General features: G+C 40.7%; 1 protein-coding gene across 2 annotated transcripts; it reads right to left on the bottom strand.

The window, feature by feature from the left end:
* Positions 1-706: 706 nt before the first annotated feature.
* On the bottom strand, positions 707-23,489 carry LOC139370778 (ubiquitin-associated protein 1-like). 2 transcript variants are annotated; one of them, XM_071110537.1, is made up of 7 exons: positions 23,326-23,489; positions 16,159-16,199; positions 15,936-16,060; positions 11,418-12,194; positions 11,093-11,245; positions 3,934-4,035; positions 707-3,595 (listed from the first exon to the last, which is right to left on the bottom strand). In XM_071110537.1, exons 2-7 carry the CDS (start codon positions 16,190-16,192, stop codon positions 3,455-3,457), a joined length of 1,332 nt encoding a protein of 443 aa, XP_070966638.1. In that variant the 5' UTR covers positions 16,193-16,199; positions 23,326-23,489; the 3' UTR covers positions 707-3,454. The 2 variants fall into 2 exon arrangements, with proteins under 2 accessions (XP_070966638.1, XP_070966637.1); XM_071110536.1 differs by lacking the exon at positions 23,326-23,489 and having other exon boundaries at positions 16,159-16,344.

The following is a 23,489-nucleotide window of genomic DNA, read 5'->3' as shown; positions in this document are numbered from 1 at the left end:
AAAAAAGTAAACAGGAACATTGTGCTATCTGGTTTGCTTATTGCAAAGAATTTGATGTATAGCATTTTTACTCAAGTATGAAAATTGAGTACTTTTTCCACCACTGTACTTAAGTACATTTTAAACCAGATACTTTTACTCAAGTAGTATTTATGTATTTTTTTCCATTAAGGTATCTTTACTTTTTTTAAGTAAGGCAACGGAGTACTTTTTCCACCACTGGTAAGCAGTGTGGTTATTGCTCTATGCAGCCCCTCAATAGGCAGCTGAGCTTCAATCATATTGCTTCCACCTATACAGCTCTTTGAGATCTGTGTGAACACAAAAATACATTTTTCACACTGGCAGTTTCAAAGGGTTCCAAAATGGAAGTGGGCATATAACAGTACAGGTCAGGCTCTGATGTCAAAGTTAGTAATATAATATGAACAGAACAGCCCATCTGCTTTGACTCAGGCAGCAAAAATAAAAGGCACCAATTATTTATTTTTTTCCCCCGACCACTCCACAACACTGGAAGTTTCTCACCTTTACCCACAATGCTCAGGGAACAATCATCTCTTTGCATGGTTGTTGATGTGTTTAACAATTGCTACCAAACCATTGTGCTGCTGTTCAAACCAAGTTAAAAACATACCAAAGCTAGAATTTATCTAATTATTTGTTTTCCAATAACAATTGATAAAAAACACCAAGACACCTTATCAATAGTAACAGCCACACCATTGAAAAGATGTGCATGTTTAATCACATTGAAGAACTGCCAAATGATTCAGGAGGTTACAGATTATTATTATTTCTTTACATAAAAACTTTCAGGAGCTACCAGGAACACCACATATCATTAAGACATCAAACTCCAGAATCGTCATATCAGATCAGCCCTTCCCAAGTCTCTCATTGACTCACAAAAAAAACTGTAAAAAAAAAAGTTAGGATTAGACACAATCATGTCCACAATGAAAAAAAAAAGAAGGCTAGCACTTATTGTTCTCTCAACCACCAACATGTTCTATGTGGCTTGGCTTCTTGTGCCCCCCTCCCCAAAGAAGTCTGTCGTGTTCAAAGGAAATGTACAAGTTATCAGGAGGCTGAAGTTCACCTTTAGTTCAGAGCAAAGTCTGGAGGTGGCCTGGCGTTTAGACGCTATGCTCACAGTCTAATAACGCATAATGGGATCTGGGGTGTTTTAGTATCTGCAGGCAAGTGGATCCTTCTGGGTTAAGGGGCACACACAGTCATATATGTATTGGCAACATACAATCAATAGAAAGATCAAACTCTACATATGTCCTCAATGCCAGACTCTTCTTATAATAGGCCGACGTGATTTTTGTCAACCTGCAACAATTGTTCGTTCACGTCTTGATGGCAGAACTAGATACAACCTCTGAGCGAAGTGCCAATTTTCAGTCGCGTTCCTATGTACTGCTTTTCAGTCCATCTCATAATGTCACAAGATCCACTTGATTACCCGAAGATCAAGAATGCATTCTAAAGAGATCTCCCCATGATTAACAGAGGAGATTGAGACTGTTGAATTCTATAAAAGAGATCTCCCCTTGATTACCAGAGCACGATCAAGACTGTTGTATTTTAAAGAAATCTTTTGTCATCTTCAAAAAGTAATCTTGAAGCGTGGATCGACTGGCTGCTTGGTTGGGAAAGGGCAGAGATACTTTTCTGTGCAAGATTCACACATGAAATGGAGAGCATCATCATGGCACTTCAAAAATACCTGTAGACTCATACACACAGATCAGTAGTCAAAAGAGTCGATGCAAGGTGAAAACATAGCTACAATGAAGTACAATTAGAACATAAAATATCACCATAATGAATTTGGTTCATATCTAACTGGTAAGATGTTTAATCTTCTGACCTGTTCTTGGAAGATTCCTATGCATGACACATGGGGGAGGCAAAACACATTCGGACCAGCATGAATGTGTGACGAGTCAGACAAACACTACTCATAGTTGATAGTGAAACACGAACTCCAATAAATGAGGGGAGTAATGACCGCAAACAACAAAATCAAATATTTTCTTCTACCGATTTCCTCCTCCAGTGAGCGTGTCTCCAGCAAAGGCCATCCGTCATTTTGGGATTTGCCCATTGCTCAGGGATGCCAAAAGTCCACTGGGTCTGAAAAAGGTGCCCATCTGTCACATAAAACATCTATTGCACAAAAGTTTTGGTTGCAGAACAACCTAAAACTAGCATTTCAATTTCTCTCGTCTCTCTGTCCAGTCTACCGACCTCAATAGGGACTGTTTCAAAGCACCATAATTTTGCTTGCTTATAATTTTGTCTTCATATTGATCTCATTATTAAATATCACTGTACTTTTTAAATAAGTCAATATCTAATGTTAGTGTGTGTGTGTCTGTGCAGTTTGTCACATCTCTGTGCCATTGGGTGTTTGTATGCGTTTGGACATGTTTTATATTTCCTGCAAAATAATTGACAATCTCTTCTCCACTGGCCTTGCAGTCTGTTCCAGTGCAGGAGGAGCCAACAGGCAGTAGGAACAGTTAACTACTGTTAATGCACTTCCTAAAACAGAAAGCAAAGAGAGAGAATCTCAACAAAAAAAAAGGACACCAAGAAAAAATAAAATGAATGTGTGTCCTTTCTAACAGAGACAAATGAACAAGCAAAGTAACAGCATAGAAAATATGAGATCTGTGAAAGCCAGTTGCAGGAATAGGGCACTTCTTGGAGTCAGTTCTCTGTTCTGCAATGATGCGCATTTGCGTTTTTAGGTTCTGCCGCCGGTCAGTCAGTAAGTCACACAGGGGCCGCTTGGCATCCCCTCCCCTCCACCATTTTGTAGGCCTGCTCTAAATAGCAGATGATGGCAGCTTAGTTAGCTGGGAGTGTCAGTGTTCACTGTTAATCTGTAGAAAGTAGAGCCTGGCTAGTGGTTCCTCACAGTTCTGGGTCCATTGGTCCTTTGTCCCCCCCAAGTCCCACCCACAGAGTCACTGCACACCACCAAAGTGCTGTCCAGCATCGGGTCACCTCTATATGCTCTTATGGGAAGTTCAAGCCTCCTTCAAACCACCACGGCACACACACACACAGTGATCGACAGACAAGGTAAAATGGGCATGTGGTCAGCATAAACTAACCCCCTCAATTCACAGGTGCTCATTTGTGTACATTTGCCCACTGCCCCACACTCTAGGAACACAAGGTCTTATTTCTCACTTATGGAAGTGTATGTGTTCACTATATTTCTTGGAGTCTCTCTTTTGGAGTCACTGTGTGTGAGTGGGCCAGAGTGGGGTCATGAACGGACGTCATAGCTACATTGGGTGGGGTGGGAGTTCTCCCCTCTGTGCTGTAACTAGGTTGGGGCATGGGGACTGTGTGTGTTTAGGGGTGGAGGGGCGGGTGGTACTGGGAGGAAGCAAGCCTGGGGCTGGAGGGTGGACGGTTGGGGGGCTCAACTGGCTGAGGCATGGGACATGAGGTCCTCCAGAGCCTTGTCCTGGTCGTTGTTGTGCAGCAGCAGCACCTCCTTGATGGTGTCCTTCTCAAAGCCCATCTCACAGAACCGCGTCATCAGCGATAGGAACTCCAAGGCCTGAGGAAATCATGAAAAATATGCATTGTAATTGGGTATTCTTGTTATGGACTGTTTATGTACAATTTAACTGAAAAATCTAATAAACAAAGATTGTTAAAAACATTTCAGAAGAATGTTGGAGGAGAGCAGTAGATGCTTGGTGTATCCAAGTTCAGGGAAAACTGGAAGTGAATCCAACCTTAGGCCACTCGACATTTGTGTTCAAGCACATCACAGATAAGAGTTGATAGCTGGCTATTAGCATCTTTGTTTCTGCATGTTGAGTGCATCTGTATAAACATGCACATCTCTGTGTGTGTGTGTGTGTGAGTGAGTGAGACTGTGGGTGGACTCACCTTCTCTTCAGAGTTCTGGAACATATCTAAGCACTCCTCTATGGCACTAGGATCAAATCCCCGCTCACAAAGACGCGCGTGAGTAAACAGGTACTCCAGCACCTGGGTCACAGGATGACAGATATTGTTGCTCTTTAGGTGTGGGCTTCCTGTGTAAGCCCAGACGTTATCTGCTAGCTAAGGGACTGAATCGACATTTACAGAATGGTTACCTGAAGGAAAATGGGGGAGGGTCTTGTATTTTGTAATTGATGAAATTTCTGTTTTAGAATTAGTTGCTTATTAGGCTATATAGATGTGTGCCTGATGCCACCCCTCATCTCTGATTCGCCGCTGGGTGCGCAATACAAGTGCGCCTATAGGCTATTTAGTGTGGTCTCAATCAAATTATCCATAGCCTATAGGCTACGAAGTGCATGCTCAGAGAAGCACAGAACAAAGTTATAATATTTCTAAGATACAGTGCCTTCAGAAAGTATTCACACCCCTTGACTAATTTCACATTGTTTTTTTAATGCCTAAATATCTAAATAGATTTTTTCCCCCTCACCCATCTACACACACAATATCCCGTAATGACAAAGTGAAAACATATTGAGAAATGTTTGCTAAATTAGTGAAAATGAAATACAGAAATGTAATTTAAATAAGTATTCAAACCCCTTTGCTATGACGCTCCAAATATAGCTCAGGTGCATCCAATTTCCTTTGATGATCCTTGAGTCACTACAACTTGATTAGAATCCACCTGTGGCCAATTCAATTCTTTGGACATGATTTAGAAAGAAACACCTGTCTATTTAAGGTCCCACATTTGACAGTGCATGTCAGAGCAGAAACTATACCAAGTCCATACATATTTGAGATATAATTGTGATGAGGCATATTTGAGGAAGGGTATAAAACAATTGAGTGTTGAAAGTTTTAGTGGTCTCCATTTGGAAATGGGAAAAAAATATGGAACTACCCAGACTCTGCCAAGAGCTGGCCTTCTGACCAAACTGAGAAACCGTGCAAGGAGGACCTTGGCCACTGACAGAACTACAGAGTTCCTTGGCTGACATGTGAGAACCTGCCAGAAGAACGATAGTCTCCACAGCACTTCACCAATCTGGGCTTTATGGGAGTGGCCACTCCTGAGAAGAAGTCATATGGCAGCACGCCTGGAGTTTGCAAAAAGGCACGTGGAAGACTGAGCATAAGGCAAAGGATTGTGGTCTGATGAGACCAACATTTTACTCTTTGGCCTAAATGCAAAGCGCTATGTCTGGACAAAACCAGGCACAGCTCATCACCCGTCTAACACCATCCTTATTATGAAGCATGGTGGTGGCAGCATCATGCTATTGCAGGGTTTCCCATACTCTGTCCTCGGGACCACAAGGGGTACACTTTTTATTTAATTTTTTATCCCAGGCATTTTTCTCACCCACGTACTATAAATCTTATGACTCACTTTTGAGACATGCTAATATTTAGCAATTTCTTCAGTGTACTTGAAAGTGCATATGGGGGTTATACATCTCAAATTCTTTGGAAGACTATTCCAAAAAAAGGACAGCAGAGTATAAAAAGTTGAATTCCCCATACCATTATTAAAATGTAAAAAGAATGTCAGTTTCACTCCTTTTAGTGGAATAGTTACCGTTATCCCAACCCAAGATAAAGTAGTTATAGGTACCATACTGTGGACAATCTTAAGTACAAGACTATTTAATTTGAGAGACTCTCTCCTCCACTTTGAGCCATCTGAGGCATTCAAAGTGGGAATGGTCAAGAGTATGTGCTGGAAGTTTAAGAATAATCCTGACTAATTTGATCGGAGATGTCTGCAGTTTATTTTTAATTATCTTGGGGGCACTATTGTACCAGAAAGAGCATGCATAGTTTTAGTGGCACTGAACAAGATCCACGGCCAATGCCACCATTACATTCTTATCCAGATATTTCGAGGTTCTTGCCAGAAACCTAATTTTATGGTTCACTTTGGAGATAACCATCTGACAGGGGACAGCATGGCACAATAAGTTATTTAGCACACATCCAAGATAATTAACTGCCTATTTTGCTGTGACTACTATGGTCACCTACTACCCCCTCTTCCCTACTCTTCCATACAAGATGGGTCCAATAAGTGACAGCTTATGGTAATATAGCCATTTACTGACATTCTGAAGTTAACCACTCAGGGCTTCCTCAACCATAGTTTTGTCAAACAGTGCAGAATCATCTGCATAGGGGAAAAGGTCACATGTTCAAGCAGTTTTCAGATAATTTATATTCAACAGAACTGGACCCAGCACACTCCCTTCCGGCACACCGCAGTTCAAGATTTTTGGGTTTAGACAGGGTCCCATCCATATCCACCATCTGTTTTCTTCCTATCAGAAACAGATCTACAATAATCATACCACAAAATTTCCCTCCAGATGTGGTCAGTCAGATACATTGCATTCAGACAGAATTCAGACCCCTTGACTTTTTCCACATTGTTACATTACAGCCTTAACCTAAAATATATGTTTTTATTCCCCTCAATCTACACACAATACCCCATAATGACAAAGCAAAAACAGGTTTTTAGACATTTTTGCAAATGTATTAAAAGGTAAAACTTAAATCACATTTGCATAAGCATTCAGACCTTTTATTCTGTACTTCGTTGAAGAACCTTTGGCAGCGATTACAGTCTCGAGTCTTCTTGGGTATGACGCTACAAGCTTTGGACACCTGTATTTGGGGAGTTTCTACCATTCTTCTCTGCAGATCCTCTCAATCTCTGTCAGGTTGGATGGGAAGAGTCGCTGCACACCTATTTTCAGGTCTCTGCAGAGATGTTCGATCGGGTTCAAGTCCGAGCTCTAGCTGGGCCACTCAAGGACATTAAGATACTTGTCCCGAAGCCACTCCCGCGTTGTCTTGGCTGTGTGCTTAGTGTCGTTGTACTGTTGGAACCATCGCTCCAATCCGAGGTCCTGGGCCCCCTGGAGCAGGTTTTCATCAAGGATCTCTGTACTTTGCTCTGTTCATCTTTCCCTCAATCCTGACTAGTCTCCCAGTCCCCACAGCATGACGCTGCCACCATCATGCTTCACCGTAGGGATGGTGCTTGGTTTCCTCCAGACGTGACGCTTGGCATTCAGGCCAAAGAGTTCAATCTTGGTTTCATCAGACCAGAGAATCTTGTTGATCATGGTCTGAGAGTCTTTACCTGCATTTTGGCAAACTCCAAGTGGTCTGTTATATGCATTTTACTGAGGAGTGGCTTCCTTCTGGCCATAAAGGCCTGATTGGAGTGCTGCAGCGACGATTGTGGAGATTCTCCTTCTGGAAAATTCTCCAGAGGAGCTCTGTCAAAGTGACCATCGGGTTCTTGGTCACCTCCCTGACCAAGGCCCTTCTCCCCCAATTGCTCAGTTTGGCTGGGCGGCCAGCTCTTGGAAGAGTCTTGGTGATTCCAAACTTCTTCCATTTAAGAATGGAGGAGGCACTGCGTTCTTGGGGACCTTCAATGCAGTTGAAAATGTTTGCTACCCTTCCCCAGGTCTGTGCCGCAACACAATCCTGTCTCGGAGCTCTACGGACAATTCCTTTGGGTCTGAATAATTATGTAAATAAGGTTTCTGTTTTTTAAAAACATTTTCAAATATTTCTAAAAAACCTGTTTTCGCTTTGTCGTTGTGGTATTGTGTGTAGCATGAGATTTAAAAAAATAATCTATTTCAGAATAAGGTTGTAATGTAGAAAAATGTGGAAAAAGTCAAGGTGTCTGAATACTTTCCGAATGCACTGTATAGTAGGCAAGTGTCGGTGGAATGGGATTTCCTGAAGCCAGATTGGAGCTCATATAGTAGGTATTGTAAGGAAATATGACTCAATCTGCTCAATCTTTTTTCCATGAACTTCGATAAAATACACAGGATTGAGACAGGCCGATTTTAGTTTCTATGATCTAACTTACTCCCTTTTTTATACAGAAGAGTGACCCTTGCAAGTTTTAGTTCACTGGGAAAAATCCCGAGTTCAATAGACAGATATACAAAATGTGAGTTACTCAGGGGGTGAGATAATTACCGTAGCATCCCTTAAATCTGTCAGGAATGTTGTCAAGGCTAGTTGCTTTGGAATTGTCAAGTTCTTTCCGCTTCTCACAACTGACAGATGCTTTTTCAATTGAAGAGGTATCTACTTGAATCCCCTGCAGTGAGTAAAACTGCTGGACTTGACTCTCCCCATAACCGGATTGACTAGGTAACTTGCTAACTAATGTAATAGCTATACCCAAGACGACTCAGTGGTTATCGCCGCCAAAGATGCTTCTTCAAAGTATTGACTCAGAGATGTGAATACTTATGTAAATTAGATTTCATTTTCAATACACTTGCAAAAAAATCCCCAAAACACGTTTGCACTGTCATTATGGGGTAATGTGTGTGAATCCTTTTAAGCTATTTGGAATTCAGGCTGTAACAACAAAATGTGGAATAAGTCAAGGAGTATGAATACTTTCTAAAAGGCCCTGTATGTACATAAAAAAAGGTAGGTATGTAGTGACTAGGCAACACGATAGATAATAATGGGTGTTATTGTTTAAATTATTAGCTCAAACACGTTTTTTGTGCTATTTTATTACAGCCGGAAAGTATTTCGCTACACCCGCAATAACATCTGCTAAATATGTGACCAATAAAAAATTGATTTGATTCGCATCTGTTATCCTCAAGTCTAAGAAGCAGTAGATCTGTTGCATGTGCGCTATGCTTCCTGTTTTTAAGTTTTGTTTTTGCATCTTTCACTTCCGGTCTTGAACATCAGGTCCAAACAGCTGAAAATACAATATTTTTGGTTAAGGAAAATATTTCACACCGGTTTAGATTGTACAATTATTTTCTACACTATACTTACTGTTTTTGTCACAAACCGAAATTAGGCAAACTATTAGCATTTTAGCAACCAGGAAATGGCGGAGCGATTTCTGCATAGTGCATCTTTAATCCATTTTGAATTCAGGCTGTAACACAACAAAATGTGGAATAAATCAAGGGGTATGAATACTTTCTGAAGGCACTGTATGTGACTGAAACGTGCTTGTCCCACCTAGCCATCATAACTCCAGGTAAAAATAAATTTAAACAACCTCCCAAACGTAATTAAAAAAAATATATTTTCACATCACGATCCCCTCAGTACTGTAAAAAAAAAAGTGCACATTCTCCCCCTTCACTAAATTACCTCAACATGTTTGACCACAAATAACAATAATTGTAGTGACCCTGTGTTTATAAAACGTGGATATTGACTTTGCCTTTTCAGCATACTTTTGTGGCACAGTCGCAGGGCTACGGGCCAGAAAGTTGCGGGTTCGCCAATCACCAGACAAGCTCACTCTCCCTGCCTGTCATTAAACTACGATCAGGACCGGCTGCAGACAATGATCAGCTAGGGGGGAAAATCTTTTTATTTTTTAACCTATTGATGCTATATTTATATAACATCTATGCAACACATTTTCCACCAACAGGTGTCTGTGCCAATGCACCACACAACCAATAAGCTAAGCATACCGATTTCGGGTGCTTCAACATCAAAGTTAAGAGTTTTTTTTTTTCCAACACCACAATCAAATAGATTACGTTAATCTCTACAGACAGAAAATAAATCCCTCCCTACCTTGTATCCAGTACTGAAGGTTTGGCTAGAAAATTGTAACAGAGGTCCCTTTTCATTCATCAAATGACATGACAGGTGCACAGTTTGGCTGCTAGAATTATATTTTGGACAAATGTGCAGATAGCCTACAGCAGACCTTTGAAATAGCCTAATCAGATACAAACATTGTGACTGGTTGTGTTTATGACACATAAAAAGGTATACATCTTAAAACATGAAAAATAAATATTTAGGCTATTTTGAAGCGTTAGGTTCTAGGTGTGCGATGAATAGCCGCTTGGATCGCAGGACACAGAACAGAGAGTGAGTTGAGCTTTCCTGAATAATTGGGCATGCTGAGAGCATATGAGGCCACATTATTATAGGTTGACTTGGGAGAATAATCAGCTGCAACACACAGCAGATCTCAGTATCAGAATTGTAAAAAATTAACTGCCAGACTGGCCTGCTAATGTGCCATTCCGATATTAAAATGCAATTTCATTTCCGTTTACAGCCAAGAGTATAATTTTGTACTCACTTGAATACAACAACGCAAATATTCACTGCATTGTGGTGTTGTAGGCCAGTCTACATACTTTTATTTCCCCCCAAAAACTATTATCAATGGGGGAGCTTTTTGAACTGTCTCATGTTTTCACTTTATATTGCAAATTGGTGCAGCTTTTAATGATTTTGTGTGTAGTATGATTTCTAGTTAGCCTGTTGCAGATCTGGACAAACGATCCACCTACACTATTGTCACTATGAATGGTGGATAGAGGGCAGGATAAACCATTAGACTACATTGAACTGTGGTGTAGTTAGCATGCAGAAAAGTCAACCCTGCAAAAGGGGGAAGGTAAACCATGAAATAAAAGCACTATCCTCCATGCCTCAATATATAAAGAAACACAACAACACCCCCCCCCCCCCCCCCCCAAAAAAAAAGATAAACAACCCTCCCCTATTTTGGACTACTGCCCCCACCCCAGTAATTTTCTGTCCCTTAATATTATTTGTTGATTAGAGGGATAGCTAAATACACAATATTGTACTCGAGTGATGCTTGAAGATGGGTATCCAAATAAAGCTAGCAGGAAAACTACCATAAACATCCACTGCATATCACTACATCGTTAGCTAATGTTTATTCACCATTAACAAGCCCCTAACATGTCTGTTGTGTCTGATGCCATCATAGCGTTGAGGGTGGCATTAAACCAAGGTGGTGGATGGTGTCGAGACAAAAAATGCTACGTAAATTCAAATAGATTTATTCACAACCACCATCCCCATTTTGTTGCCTGGTGGACTTCTAAAGCCACATGTTGTGAACACACACAATCACATAACGCAGGCACCTGATGATTTCAGAGTCAACCATGGGGGCAATGGGCAGTGATTGAGTGACTTCAGAATCAAATAGAACATTTCTTTATAATAGATCTCTATGGAGAAATGGGCTTAGGCTGCTGTGGCCTGGAGGAGGGAGATCGGAGGGGCGCACCTGCTCCACGTTCTGGCCTCGCCTCTGCATGGCCCGCAGGACCCCTTCATAAGAGTAGCCCATGGACACTATGGTCTCCACACATTGCCGTTCACTGGGGGACAGGCTGAGCAGTGCCCCGCTGCACGGGAGAGGGGGAGGACCTGCATTTATCTATGGAGGGAGAGAGTTTTTGTATAGTCATATCTGTATAAGGGTAAAAAATATATATACATCTTCCTCTTGTCCACAAAACCTCAAAGCCTTTGAGAAGTTTCAGAGAATTAAGAAAAACTTTCAGTAATTGAAACTAAGCAAGGCATGTGTGTGTGTGTGCAAAGCTCACCTGCTTTGGTGCCCCATTTTGAGTTTGTTGGGTATGACTGGGTGGCTCCTCTCTCTTCTGCTGGGGTGCCGGCGGGCTGCCGTTGGGTAGGCTACGTGGTACAGGGGCCAGACAGTAGGAGTCAAAGGTTGAGTCCCCGGGGTCTGACAGCTTGGGGAAGGTCAGCGAGCGGATGTTGCAGGGCCGGTCAGGGTCCATTGTCTGTCCCCGAGCCAGATCCCCGGCCCTGTCCATGTCCTGTAGCACCACAAGCCCGTTGGCTTTGTGGGCAAAGACCGTTTTGGCTGGAAGGCTGGTGGCGGGGAGCTGGGGTGGAGGGGTGCTGCCTCGAGATGCTGGCCTGAGTTGGGGTGCCTCAGGCGGGGATGGAGTCTGTGGCTGGGGCTGGCTCTGGAGGATGTTGCGCAGCTCCTCCCTATCGTCCAGTGTCTTGAGCTCCAGCTTGTCGAAGGGGTCCTCCTCGCGCTCAAAGTCAGCCAGGTTAAGGTACTGTGGGGTCGGGATGCTGGGAGCGGTCTGCCTGGCTGGGGCAGGCAGAGGGGTGAGAATAGCATTGTGGCGCAAGCTGGCCATCAGCGGGTTCATTGCGGGCGGGAGAGCGTCCTGCTCCTCGGCAGGGCATGGTCTCTTCCCCCCGCAGGCCGATCCCAAGTCAGGGTCCTGGGCAGGGGGCGAGTGCTCCCTGCTCTCTAGCTCCGCCCTGGCCACCTCTGCAGCCCGGGCCTCAGCCAGCTCCGCCCCCCAGCGCACGCTCCGCCTCTCCAGGGAGAAATCATACTGCAGTGCCCAGAGAAGAGGGAAGAGAGAACCGCCGGGACTAGTTAGTGAGCAGCAGCAGACATGGGATTAAAGGAATGGAGATTAATCAATCCAGCTGAATCTGGTCAAGTCATGAGCAGTGGTGTAAAGTACTTAAGTAGTACTTTAAAGTATCTTTACTAAAGTAGTTATTGGGGTATCTGTGCTTTACTATTTATATATTTTTGCGAACTTCTACTTCACTACATTCCTAAAGAAAACAATGTACTTTTTACTCCATAGATTTTCCCTGACACACAAAAGTACATTTTGACAGGAAAATGGTCCAATTCACACACTTATCAAGAGAACGAACATCCCTGGTCATCTACTGCCTCTGATCTGGCAGACTCACCAAACACAAATGCTTAGTTTGTAAATTATGTCTGAGTGTTGGAGTGTGCCCCTGGCTATCGGTCAAATTTGTGCCGTCTGGTTTGCTTAATATAAGGAATTTGAAATGGTTTATTCTTTTACTTTTGATACTTAAATACATTTTAGCAACTCCATTTACTTTTGATACTTAAGTATATTTAAAACCAAATACTTTTACTCAAATAGTAGTTTACTGGGTGACCTTCACTCGAGTCATTTTTTTATAAAGTTCTTTACTTTTACTCAAGTATGACAATTGAGTACTTTTTACACCCAATGGTTATGAGATACTCCTCATGAATGAGACCTATGTGCACATTATTCACATGATTGATGCAACCATGGTTTAAATGACACACTACCTTGAATAAGTGCCCCAAAAAACAATGGGACCAAGACCCATTTCTCAATGCCAACATTGACATTTTAACAATTAGAGGTGCCCCCCTAATACAGACTCGGGATGTGACAAGTGTGAAAATGTCTTCATGTTTAAACTGCCATTTGTTTATCGGTTTTCCATTAAAACAATAGAATTCACAATGCAGCTGCACTGCTGTCAGCAATGGTTTGGGTCTCACGGTGCATCCCTTTCAGATGGTTAAGCATTGCAACAGTACTAGCATTACCGTACCTCAATTCCACCTCACAAAGTTCATATTTCTTTCTCATTTAACTTCTCAAAAGTATTGCTGCGTGATCTGAAAAGTCAGTCAATTGATCAATAATACTCTTAGAAATGTTTCTTTAATTTACAATTAGTAGAAACTATGAGAAAAGAAAGGTTCAGAACTTTTGTGAAATAATAATTGAAAAATATATGGCAAATTTAAAACTGGATGGGGTTCAGAGATAGATGGGAGGGGTTGAAGGTAGCTGAAGGATGGGACTAAAAACAAACAAAACGATAACTATTGTAAAAGATACTGTGTCCATAAAATGTATATAGTATGTACAGTTGAAGTCGGAAGTTTACATACACTTAGGTCTTAGGTTGGAGTCACTAAAACTCGTTTTACAACCACTCCACAAATTTCTTGTTAACAAACTATAGTTTTGGAAAGTCAGTTAGGGCATCTACTTTGTGCATGACACAAGTCATTTTTCCAAAAATGGTTTACAGACAGATTATTTAACTTATAAATTCACTGTATCACAATTCCAGGGGGTCAGAAGTTTACATACACTAAGTTGACAGTGCCTTTAAACAGCTTGGAAAATTCCAGAAAATGATGTCATGGCTTTATAAGCTTCTGATAGGCTAATTGACGTCATTTGAATCAATTGGAGGTGTACCTGTGGATGGATTTCAAGGCATACCTTCAGACTCGATGCCTCTTTGCTGGACATCATGGGAAAATCAAAAGAAATCAGCAAAGACCTCCACAAATCTGGTTTACCCTTGGGAGCAATTTCCAAACACCTGAAGGTACTACGTTCATCTGTACAAACAATAGTATGCAAGTATTTACCCTATGGGACCACACAGCCATCATACCGCTCAGGATGGAGACGCGTTCTGTCTCCTAGAGATAAACGTACTTTAGTGCGAAAAGTGAAAATCAATCCCAGAACAGCAGCAAAGGACCTTGTGAAGATGCTGGAGGAAACAGGTACAAAAGTATCTATATCCACAGTAAAATGAGTCCTATATCGACATAACCTGAAAGGCCGCTCAGCAAGAAAGAAGCCACTGCTCCAAGTCTGCCACACAAAAGCCAGACTACGGATTGCAACTGCACATGGGGACAAAGATCGTACTTTTTGGAGAAATGTCCTCTGGTCTGATGAAACAAAAATAGAACGGTTTGGCCATAATGACCATCATTATACTAATTGAGTGTACGTAAACTTCTGACCCACTGGGAATGTGATGAAAGAAATAAAAGCTGAAATATATCATTCTCTACTATTATTCCGACATTTCACATTCTTAAAATAAAGTGGTGATCCTAATTGACCTAAGACAGAGAATTTTTACTAGGATAAATGTCAGGAATAGTGAAAAACTGAGTTTAAATGTATTTGGCTAAGATCTCCAGATCTCCAGATCTCCAGATCTCAACCCCATAGAACATTTTTGGAGGGAGTTCAAAGTCCGTGTTGCCCAGCAACAGCCCCAAAACATCGCTGCTCACCTCTGCATGGAGGAATGGGCCAAAATACCAGCAACACGGTGAAAACCGTGTGTGAAAACCTTGTGAAGACTTACAGAAAACATTTGACCACTGTCATTGCCAACAAAGGGTATATAACAAAGTATTGAGATAAGTATTTGGTCAATAACAAAAGTTTATTTTCCACCATAATTTGCAAATAAATTCATTAAAAATCCTACAATGTGATTTTCTGGATTTTTCCCCCCTCATTTTGTCTGTCATAGTTGAAATGTACCTATGATGAAAATTACAGGCCTCTCATCTTTTTAAGTGGGAGAACTTGCACAATTGGTGGCTGACTAAATACTTTTTTGCCCCACTGTAAGTGGTGGAGCATCAACTCCAAAATAATTGATTCCTCTACTCCTTGCACGTTGACTACCAATGTCGACTCCCATCTGAGTGTCAAGATTCCTAAGATTAAGTGTTTTTGAAAATGGAGGAGACTAATTAGTTGTGGTACTTCCGAGAACAAAAACACTTGCATCTTTCATAGCGAACTAGCAAGGGACGGAGAGAAAGGGGAGGGGCACAGAATAGGCAGGTCGGCCACCAGGCAGACAGTCAGAACTGTGCACTAGGCCGATCTGCAATGAAAGCTGCATCTCGCAATAGAATGCTGTATCTCACAATTTCTTGGCTTGCAATGTCTCGGAACTTCAGTAAAGCAGGTTATCATCAATGAATAGGCTACAATATTTTGATGAGTGAGATGGAAGACTTCGCTCTCACACACAGTATCTGGGCATGTGCATGGGTTTTCATCACGCTGTTCAGTGCGGTAGCACCAAAACAGCGGAGAAGTTCAGCCTCGCGCTTCAATGCTCTTACTTGTAACGGTAATTGTCCCACTAGGTCTATGCTGTTTGCTTTCTGCATCTACATTATATGGCTGAGTCTACCTTTCAATTACCCAACCTTCCCCCGGCCTTTATAGCCTTTCGTCTAGTTAGGCTATAACACAGAAAATAATGTTTTGTGAACTACACTGATTGTATTTTTTTTTAAATATTGTGTAAAAAAAATATATATTGCGTAACAGTTTTTTATATTGCGTAATTTAAGTGTTTTGGTTACGCATTTTTCTTAACGTTAAGGATCCCAGACTAATATAAAGAGGGTGCGATTCCAAGCATCCCAGTCATTGAAACCCTTGATGAAACAGCGTCAAAGTCAGAAGACTTACCTGCAGATTGGCGAGCAGAGTGTCACAGTCAGGCAGGGAGATGCCAACGGGAAGCCCCACTTTGGCAGGGCAGCGGAACTTATCGTTGATTTTGAAGGGAACGTCATCAAGGTAGCTAATGGGTCCTGGAAAAACAGTTTGAGAAGGCGGCCTGAATGAAAATTACACCAAAATGAGCAGACGGATGGAGAAAATGAAGAGGCAGAAAGAGACACACACTCACCATTGTTGTGGGTATCAGACTTCCTCACAGCCATTTAGAGTCTAAAAGACACACAGGGCTCATGAGTGGACGCAGTGAAACAAAAACAAGATATCAAACACCACATCTACCATTACAACTGTATCCCTGCCTGTCCATACCTGACCAGAGTTGCATCATGGTAAGGTTACAGGTTTTGGATACATAAAAAATAAGCACATCTCATCACATTTGAACATTGCTAAATGACAAATACAGACATTTATCTAGAGCAATGCATTCCACTAAAGTTAGGCAACATCAGGTAACACCACATATCAGTCATCTTTTTATTTTCTTTATTAAAACTGTAGATGTTTCAACCATCATGTTGCCTACATCAGAATGACTATAAGGTGGTGTGCTTCTGGTGAGCCCACCCTCTCCCAAAAAGCTCAAAGACAGCTAAGCAAGCCCCCCTCTGTGCAGACAGTAGCATGTCCCCGGGTGCACAGGGCCAATTAAGGCTGGGCAATATAGCTAAAATGTCAAATATGTGAAAAATAGTGTGATGACATATTTAAATGGTATTTTGTGTTTTTTTAAAGCTGCAATGTGTAACTTTTTGGGAAACCCAACCAAATTCACATAGAAATGCGAGTTATAGATGTGATTCTGAATGAAAGCAAGTCTAAGAAGCTTAATCAAGCTAGGCGTCTTCATTACTTTCTCTCTTGCACCAAAAGTTTAAGTGGTGATAGTGGACAGAATGTGGTCGGATCATCACATAATCGGCATATATATTACACTTACAGAATTTCCACGTGGGCGAGGATATTGGAAATTTAAATCAAAGTCTACTGGATGATAACTTAGTTATATATTATTCTGTCCTAGTTATAAACAACGTTTTACCGACATAACATAGGTACAGCAGATCCCCTTATTGTACGGGACACTTTTAAATGTACCTTTAGAGGCCATGCAATTCAGTACTCATCTATAAAACAAAAGCAATTTAGATAAAAAGAGTCCATATTAACAAAGGAAATTGAAGGACTAACAGTACAGTTAGATAGCAATAAAACCTGCACCATAGAGGCACAGAATAAGTTAGAGGAAAAACTAAAAGACATGGAGGAACTTATTCAAGACAGATACAGTGTAATATATTAATAAAATAAAGTGAACTGGATGGAATATGGGGGAAAATGCACCAAATTCTTTCTCAATCTTAAACATATAAATGCTACCAAAGAAAATGTATTGAAACTTGTTACAAATGAGGTCACGCATGAGTCACCAAATTATATTTTGAAAGAGGAAGTACTTTAAGAATATGTTTTCGTTTCAGTCTCCATCTCCACTAACCGAAGCGAATTGAATGGATTTTTTTCCCTATTAATAATTTAAAATTAACATCTGTACAGAAAGACTCACGTGAAGGCCAAATTACAGAGGAGGAACGTCTTGATGCAAATTAAAGCCTTTAAGGCTGGGAAAACTCCAGGGCTGGATGGCATACCAGTGGAAGTATACCAAACTTTTTTTTATATACTCAGGAGGACCATTATTATCATGTTTTAACCATTAAAAAATATATGGTAAATGGATGATGTTAAAAGATAGATGGGAGGGGTTGAATGGAGCTGAAGGGTGGGACTAATAAAACAAGATAACCAATGTAAAACATACGGGGTCTGTAAAATGTATATAGGTTCAGAAATGTTTAAATAGTACAGTTACAAAGAGAAATCAAACTGGATGGAGTCAGAAATAAAGGACTAAAAACAAACAATATCACTATTGTAAAATAGATTATGTCTGTAAAATGTGTATAATATGAAGGTAGAAGCCTAAGTGTTATTGTTTATTAGTTGACTCCAATTGGGGGAGGGGTGGTAGGGTTTGTGGGGAATAATAACGGTATATTTTTTTAAAATTTAAAAGTGTGTACAGTTGAAGTCGGAAGTTTACTTACACATATGCTGGAGTCATTAAAACTCGTTTTCAACCACTCCACAACTTTCTTGTCAACAAACTACAGTTTTGGCAAATCGGTTAGAACATTTTTGTGTATGACAAGTAATTTGTCCAACAATAGTTTACAGACAGATTATTTCACTGTAATCACAATTCCAGTGGGTCAGAGGTTTACATACACAAAATTGACTGTGCCTTTAAAACAGCTTGGAAAATTCCAGAAAATTATGTAATGGCTTTATAACCTTTGGATGGGCTAATTGACAAAGTCAATTAGTCAATTTAGTCAAAGTCAATGTGGCCATCACAAAGTCCTGACCTCAATCCTATAGAACATTTGTGTGCAGAACTGAAAAAGTGTGTACGAGCAAGGAGGCCTACAAACCTGAATGTGATGAAAGAAAAACGTGATGGGAATGGGAATGTGATGTAAGAAAAGCAGAAATGTATAATTCTCTACTATTATTCTGACATTTCACATTCTTAAAATAAAGTGGTGATCCTAACTGACCTAAAACAGGGAATTTTTACTAGGATTAAATGTCAGGAATTGTGAAAAACTGAGTCTAAATGTATTTGGCTAAGGTGTATGTAAAAATTCCATCTTCAAATGTATGTATACACACACACACACACACACACACACAACCGTTCAAAAGTTTGGGGTCACTTAGAAATGTCGATGATTTTTGAAAGAAAAGCACATTTCTTGCCCATCAAAATAACATCAAGTTGATCAAAAACACAGTGTAGACGACCGATTAATCGGAATGGCCGATTAATTAGGGCCGATTTCAAGTTTTCATAACAATCGGAAATCGGTATTTTTGGGCGCCGATTTGCCATTTTTTTCTTCCATTTTTTTTTTTAACACCTTTTATTTAAATAGGCAAGTCAGTTAAGAACAAATTCTTCTTTTCAATGACGGCCTAGGAACCGGCAGGTTAACTGCCTCGTTCAGGGGTAGAAAGACAGATTTTCACCTCGGGGGATCCAATCTTGCAACCTTACAGTTAACTAGTCCAACGCAATAACGACCTGCCTCTCTCTCGTTGCACTCGACAAGGAGACTGCCTGTTACGCAAATGCAGTAAGCCAAGGTAAGTTGCTATCTAGCATTAAACTTCTTATAAAAAACAATCAATCATAATCACTAGTTAACTACACATGGTTGATGACATTACTAGATATTATCTAGCGGTGTCCTGTGTTGCACATAATCTGACTGAGCATACAAGCATACACGTATCTAAGTATCTGACAGAGCGGTGGAAGGCAGAAGCAGGCGCATAAACATTCATTCAAACAGCACTTTCGTGCGTTTTGCCAGCAGTTCTTCGTTGTGCGTCAAGCATTGCGGTGTTTATGACTTCAAACCTATCAACTCCCAAGATGAGGCTGGTGTGACCGAAGTGAAATGGCTGGCTAGTTAGCGCGCGCTAATAGCGTTTCAAACTTCACTCGCTCTGAGCCTTGGGGTGGTTGTTTCCCTTGCTCTGCATGGGTAACGCTTCGATGTAGTGGCTGTTGTCGTTGTGTTGCTGGTTCGAGCCCAGGGAGGAGCGAGGAGAGGGACGGAAGAAATACGGTTACACTGGCAATACTAAAGTGCCTATAAGAACATCCAATAGTCAAAGGTTAATGAAATACAATTGGTATAGAAGGAAATAGTCCTATATTAACTACAACCTAAAACTTCTTACATGGGAATATTAAAGACTCAAGTTAAAAGCGACCCCCAGCTTTCATATGTTCTCATGTTCTGAGCAAGGAACTTAAAAGTTAGCTTTCTTACATGGCAAATATTGCACTTTTACTTTCTTCTCCAACACTTTGTTTTTGCATTATTTAAACCAAATTGAACATGTTTCATTATTTATTTGAGGCTAAATTGATTTTATTTATGTATTATATGAAGTTAAAATAAGTGTTCATTCAGTATTGTTGTAATTGTCATTATTACAAATACATTTGGTTTTTTGTTTGTTTTTAAAAATCGGCCAAATAATCCATATTGGCTTTTTTGGTCCTCCAATAATCGGTATCGGTGTTGAAAAAAATCATAATCGGTTGACCTCTAGTGTAGACATTGTTAATGTTGTAAATTACTATTGGAGCTGGAAACGGCAGATTTTTAATGGAGTATCTACATAGGCGTACAGAGGCCCACTATCAGCAACCACCACTCCTGTGTTCCAATGGCACATTGTGTGAGCTAATCCAAGTTTATCATTTTAAAAAGGCCAATTGATCATTAGAAAACACTTTTGCAATTTTGAATAAAAGAAGCAATAAAACTGGCCTTCTTTGGACTAGTTGAGCATCTGGAGCGTCAGCATTTGTGGGTTCGATTACAGGCTCAAAATGGGCAGAAACAAAGAACTTTCTTCTGAAACTCGTCAGTCTATTATTGTTCTGCGAAATGAAGGCTATTCCATGCGAGAAATTTCCAAGAAACTGAAGATCTCGTACAAGGCTAGGTACTACTCCCTTTACAGAACAGCGCAAACTAGAATAGCAAGAGGACTGGGAGGTCCCGGTGCACAACTGAGCAAGAGGACAAGTACATTCTAGTTTGAGAAAGAGATGCCTCACAAGTCCTCAACTGGCAGCTTCATTAAATAGTAGCCGCAAAACACCAGTCTCAACGTCAACAGCGAAGAGGCGACGACACACCAATACCATAGAGGTTAATATCAAACCATCTGTAAATACCAATAAAGTTGTTATATTACAAGGCAAGTTGGTTTAGCCACATAAGACAGGAACCGTCCCGCTAACCATGATTGGCTGATGTGCTGGACGTATTGGTCTGCCGTGTAACATCTTCTGTCTATAAAATGAGCTGCTTGTTGTCAGTAGATAATTCTTTCTAAAGATATAACTTTAGCCATGGAGAACGGCAAAAGTGTTGCTATGGCTCTCAATAACATTCCTGCCCTGAATTTATCAGGCGCTATCGAACAAAGGTCAAGACCATAAGACAATTTGTGTGGAACAGTAAACCTCCAAGGGCGAGTCTGGACAAATTAACATGGGATTATGGTCTAGGAGGTCTCCGGCTACCAAATTTTAAGATGTATTACTGGGCAGCACACATTAGATTCATTTCATTCTCAACTGAAACTGAACCAGCCCCTTTGTGGACTCAGATGGAAATGTATGCTCTAAATGATGTCAGGAGTAATACTATATTAACAAAAACGAGCAATCCCTGTACCATCCAATTTAGTAAGATCTTGGTATGAAATTCATAAACACACCTGTGGCAAAACAGACTCATGGATTGAACAACTACTCCATGATATCCATGACTCATAGATTTATATCCGGAGTGTACTCATTGTTAATGCAACAATGCCCAAAACCAGATATATATATATATATAACCAGATATAGTATATAAGTCAAGACAGCGAGGGGAATCCAATTTGAATACTACAATTGAAGAGGGGCTATGCCAAGATAGTGTGTCAGCGACCATCAAATCTAGATAGACTTATACATTACAACTTCCTCCACCAACTCTGACACCTCAGATGTTACATATATATATATAAAGTGTGAAACAAATCAAAATATATGTTATATTCTTCAAAGAAGCCACCCTTTGCCTTGACAGCTTTGCACACTTCAACCAGCAACATGATTCCATGTGTTATTTCATTATTTTGATGTCTTCACTATTATTCTACAATGTAGAAAATAGTAAAAAATAAAAGGAATGAATCAACTTGACAGGTACTGTATATATTAGTATATTATTAGTATTAGTATAATTAACCACATCACTGAGAGGGCCTGTATAGTGATTGCACTTTCACCCCAGTCAAAAAAAACGAACCAAGAAATCTGCCGGTCCCTAACAAAAACATTTTATTGTGAAAGATCCTTTGTAGTGATCAGAAAGTAATGGAAATTGTTGTCAACGTTTACATAGGCTACCGGCAAATGTCTGTTATAAAAACCTACTTTACCTCGGTCTGCCACATACCTTCCTAATAGTTTGAGCTTCCATCCCCTTGACAACAAATTGTGGACTTAAAATGTAATTTTTGCAGCAGGAGGCTACTATGAACGAAAATAGGCCCCCAGAGATGACAGTAATGTGTTACACTCAGCAAAATAGCTGTAGCCTATATCTTGAGGTTTAAGGGCCTGTGGCTATTGGGAAGTTTTTCAATATTGACAAGGCAATGGATTGGATGGGTTGAGTAAAGTAAAAACCTGGCACGCACATAAGCAGAAATCAACACACAAAGTTTAGTAAGTGAGAGGAGCAAGACTAATTGCATAACCCACACCACTGTTCAGCAAGCCCAGACCCATCGCCTTTATTATACGGTTACATAAGGCGGCTCCCAGGTACAGTTTGTCATGAGAAGACTCATTGGCGTACCATGGAGTGAGATCTAGCTCGATCAGCCAGAATGTTCTATCTATAAACAGTCAATGCAATGTCCACCACAGCAACATAGCTTAGTGTAGTGTAGTTTACTCAAACCCTAAACAACAAAGACACCTGAAAATTTGAAGTGCATAGCTAACTGTGTTAGCTCATCGGGGAAACATTTAACGAGTCATAACGTTACTTGTATGACTCGCAACCTGCATCTGAGGTTAGCAAGAGTATCTACAACTTTAAGGTGACAGGTAATTCATTATAGACATCTGCAGTGTAAAGTTAGCAAGCTAGTAGAAAACGTAGATATGATGTAGGCTACAGTGCAGTAAGGGCTAACCCGCTAGCCACTTTGACAGCTAGCTTGCTAGCTCGGCCTGGCCTGGTTAGCTACTGGTAGCTTTATCTAGTTTTGAATGAGTGATTCAACGTAATGCGACCAAGGCAAAAGGGACCTGGCGGGTATGTTTGGAAAACAATTAAATTGACGAGTAGATTAACATAGAGGACGACATATAGTTAGTTAGCAAGTCGGGATGTTAACAGTTTCATGACCAGTTAACATTAGCTGGCAAACGAGTAACGACGTTAAATGGATGACATGAAATAACCAAGCTAACGCGTAGGCCTTAACGTTACTTAGCCAAAAGAATGGCACATAGCTAACTAAGTACATAACTAGGTTACGAATACAATCAGACATACAGAACATATTTGCTAAATAGTTAGCTACTTAACTAGCTGGCCTGCTGCTGACTCGTTCACTCCCCCTGCCACCGCCCCTGAAAGAAAACTGACATAACATCTTCCACGAGTCCTCTTACCAGTATCTGCTCCGTCTGGCGTCTCCAAAAACGTATTTACACCCCCCGGCAAAAAATAATGTTTTTAAACTTTCTCTAGATAGAAGTACGTTTTTATTGGAATCGAAATCTCTTTCCTGCCTCATCGTTGGACGCCATCTTGATTTGTCAGTCTTCCTATGGTT

Source organism: Oncorhynchus clarkii, chromosome 17 (assembly GCF_045791955.1).
Source record: "Oncorhynchus clarkii lewisi isolate Uvic-CL-2024 chromosome 17, UVic_Ocla_1.0, whole genome shotgun sequence".
Taxonomy (NCBI): domain Eukaryota; kingdom Metazoa; phylum Chordata; class Actinopteri; order Salmoniformes; family Salmonidae; genus Oncorhynchus; species Oncorhynchus clarkii.
Note: the sequence above shows the minus strand (reverse complement) of the source record. Positions and strands in the feature narration are given on the sequence as shown.